At 45.4% G+C, this 3,249-nt stretch overlaps 1 protein-coding gene across 1 annotated transcript; it reads right to left on the reverse strand.

Annotated features, from left to right (window-relative positions):
• Positions 1-289: 289 nt before the first annotated feature.
• Positions 290-2,632, reverse strand: fd96Ca (forkhead domain 96Ca). The gene has a single exon (XM_020962027.2). It carries the CDS (start codon positions 1,669-1,671, stop codon positions 553-555), a length of 1,119 nt encoding a protein of 372 aa, XP_020817686.2. The 5' UTR covers positions 1,672-2,632; the 3' UTR covers positions 290-552.
• Positions 2,633-3,249: the final 617 nt, after the last annotated feature.

A 3,249-nucleotide genomic window follows, 5' to 3' on the forward strand; every position in this document is an offset into this window, starting at 1 on the left:
TAAAAATTGTTGATATAAATTATGATACCATAAGTTTCAATCATAAATAAATATTAATTTGATCACAATCTCAAGATTGTTCAGATTTAGGTATCACCTATTTTGCAAATATAATCTATAATATAAGCTCCACTTTTGTATGATCTGAAAATGTTAGGTATTTGTTGACCATTACATCTTTTTTGTTAGATAATTAATTGCCATGGGGCTCACTGAAGCTCAATTACTTCTTTTACCTCTGATGATCTGACAATTTGAAAAACTCAGTAGAATCAAAAACACTATGTTGTTCAGTTATTTAAATGTTTATATTCTTCACAAAATGATCGATCTACGCACTAGGTTTAGATACAAATAAAATAAATAATTTACTAGTACGGATATGTTAAATAGAAGCTATTAAAATCTGTATAACAAGCCTTTATTTACATGCCCACTACGCCTAGGTATGCCATATGTTTTGGTCCTATTACAATTAACCTTAATGCGAAAGGAACTACGTTTGGATGGATATACATAGATATCGTTCGGAAATAATGCTCTATACATAATCTATATCGTACGCATGTCGTTGTCTATTCTAGTTTGGACCTCGGGTGTCCGATATTGCTGCGCCGGAGCCACAAGAGTGACATTATTGTAGTAGATGTTGTGCATGTTGGCGATGGGCGCCGCCATCATGAACAGCGGATGGGATATAGCCAGCTCGTAGGTGGTGGGACTACCATGGATCCCCGAAGCCTGCAGTCCGGCCACATTGGCACCCGTCGCGTAGTGCAGGAAGGGCACATGCGCACCGGCATTGATCGTATGCAGCGGTGGCAGGGGATCCTCGGCGCGGCTCGATCGACTGGCGGACATGTAGTCCTCGGAGGCGGAGGCGGGTGTGGTTGGATATCTGGCTATCCCGCTGCACTCCACCACATCGATGTCCACGCGATCATCCTCGTCGTCCTCATCGTCGGAGTGATGCTCCGGCTTGTCGGGCGTGATCAGACTCTCTATCGTAAAGGATCGCTTGGGTCGCAGCTCCATATCGGAACTGGTTAGCGAGGGCAGATTGGACAGTCCCATGTCCGAGAGATTCGTGTGCTCCGCATTGGCCATGGAGCTGGGCATCACATGCGCGGGCAGACCAACACCCTGGCCCAGGGCATTAGGGGGTATGTGGTTCTGATTGGGTGTCCTTGGCAGTGGATCCAGCCTCATGGACGCACTGTTCATGTCCAGGGGAGCCATATGCGAGGCACTGCCACCGTTCCGTGTGGTGAAGAAGAAACGATTCAGGTTGGCCAAAGCGGTTAGCTCCTCGTTGAGCAGATCCTTGTCGTTCTTGTGCAGCTTGAAGCGCTTCCGCCGGCGGAGCAGGCTCCCGTTCTCGAACATATCGAAGGCCTGCGGATGCAGGGCCCAGTAGGCACCCTTGCCGGGTCTATCCGGCCGCCGGGGAACCTTGATGAAGCAGTCGTTGAAGCTGAGGTTGTGCCGCAGCGAGTTTTGCCACCGCTGCGTGTTCTTCCGGTAGTACGGGAAGCGGTCCGTGATGAACTTGTAGATATCGCTAAGCGGCAGCATTTTCTCCGGCGAACTCCAGATGGCCATCGCGGTGAGCGATATGTACGAGTAGGGGGGCTTCTGTTCGCCGTAGGATTCGCGCGAGGGCCTTGGCATTATTACACAGTGGACAGTGTTCACTTGTGGGGACACATCATCACTTGGCAGGACTCAGTGCTGCAGTGCATCACACAGGTATGTATGTATTGTATTACACGTATTAATCCAATCACACGCATTAATTAAATTCTTATTCTCATTTAGCATCGGTAAATAGCCTAAATTAATTGACGGAGGCGGAGTGCAGAGCGTTCCGGCGCAGGAAGCAAACCCGCCTGGGAGCTACGCTGGCGATACGACATGATGGGCGATACGACCACGATAGCGACGGCAAACGAGATCGCGCGAACTGTCGGCAATAAACTCTGCACAAGAACTACGCTCGTTATAAGCTCCGGTCCGGCGACGACACTGGATGTAAAAGCACTCTCACTGAGGTTTCCCCGGCCTGGCAAATTACCATCAAAAGCTGAATGCGAATACGTGAGTGGTAGTGGCAGCAGAGCACCATCGAGCAGCGCAGCGCAGCGCAGCCGGAGTAGGAGCTCGAGCTGTAGCTGGAGCTGTAGCTGGAGCGGATTCGAGGCAAAGGCGAAGGCGAAGATAGCGATAGAGAGGGAACAAAACAAACGACAACAAACGAAGAACACGGCACACAAAAAATTACTGTTTCAGCAGACTGGCAGACGACGTGCCGGTTATTGTACTAAGTGAGCAATGCCGTCCCGTCCACCACCGTACAACCAACCACAGTGAGCAATGCAATCAAAATATAATCACTCACATCATTGCCCCCGTGCTCTCTCCCAATCACCGCGATGCGAACATGCATCATCCCTCCGCCACGGCGAAACTTCAAAGCGGAGCGGAGAGCCAAAGCAAAGAGTCTGAGATTTACTAAACGAATAAACCAGTCTGACCAGACCGCACTACGCCGCGCTCTGGCGAAGAGCTAATGCCCCGCCGGTGGTTGAGGTAAAACTACACGGCAAGAAAGCGCCCTCCAAAGGGGGTAGAATTAATGGTGAGCGCTATTCTTTTTATCAAAGTATACTTTTCTATATTTCATTTTGTTATATTTGAGGGATTTCTTAACACTAAGTTATATACTTTACCTCTCAACTATGATGATTATATTGACTAGAATGTAATGAACTTACTCTTGTAGCACCTGCCCAAAAAAGTATGCTATTCATTTTGTGAACACTTTGTGTCCTGTAGGGAAAGGCCTTTTCCTTATGGTTTTATTGATTCATTGCTTAAATATGCTTCTAAATTAATATTATTAATTGGTATAAAATATAATTTAAACTCTAATATATCTTCTAAATACTTATTAACGATAAAGCAAACGTTCATTGAATACAAACTTGAACATTATAAGTTATAATTTCAAGTTGACTCTCAAATTCAAATATAATTGTATACTCACTTTCCAGTTATTAAACAACGAATACAAATAAGGGAGTTATATATATCAAACATAATCTTGGAAATACCTACCTGGGAATTATAACACACACTTTTTCTATTTTATTTGCTCATACAAACTTGTAAATTTTAAGCTACATTTGTTACTTAAATACTAAATTCAAACTTGGGAATTGGAATCTCACATTTCCTAAGAAATCCCTA

The sequence above is a fragment of the Drosophila serrata genome, unplaced genomic scaffold (assembly GCF_035046125.1).
Source record: "Drosophila serrata isolate PLE 108 unplaced genomic scaffold, ASM3504612v1 contig_376, whole genome shotgun sequence".
Lineage (NCBI taxonomy): Eukaryota > Metazoa > Arthropoda > Insecta > Diptera > Drosophilidae > Drosophila > Drosophila serrata.

What these genes read in the sequence shown, in the direction of transcription:
- fd96Ca (XM_020962027.2), bottom strand. Translation starts at nt 1,671, where the DNA reads ATGCCAAGGCCCTCGCGCGAATCCTACGGCGAACAGAAGCCCCCCTAC.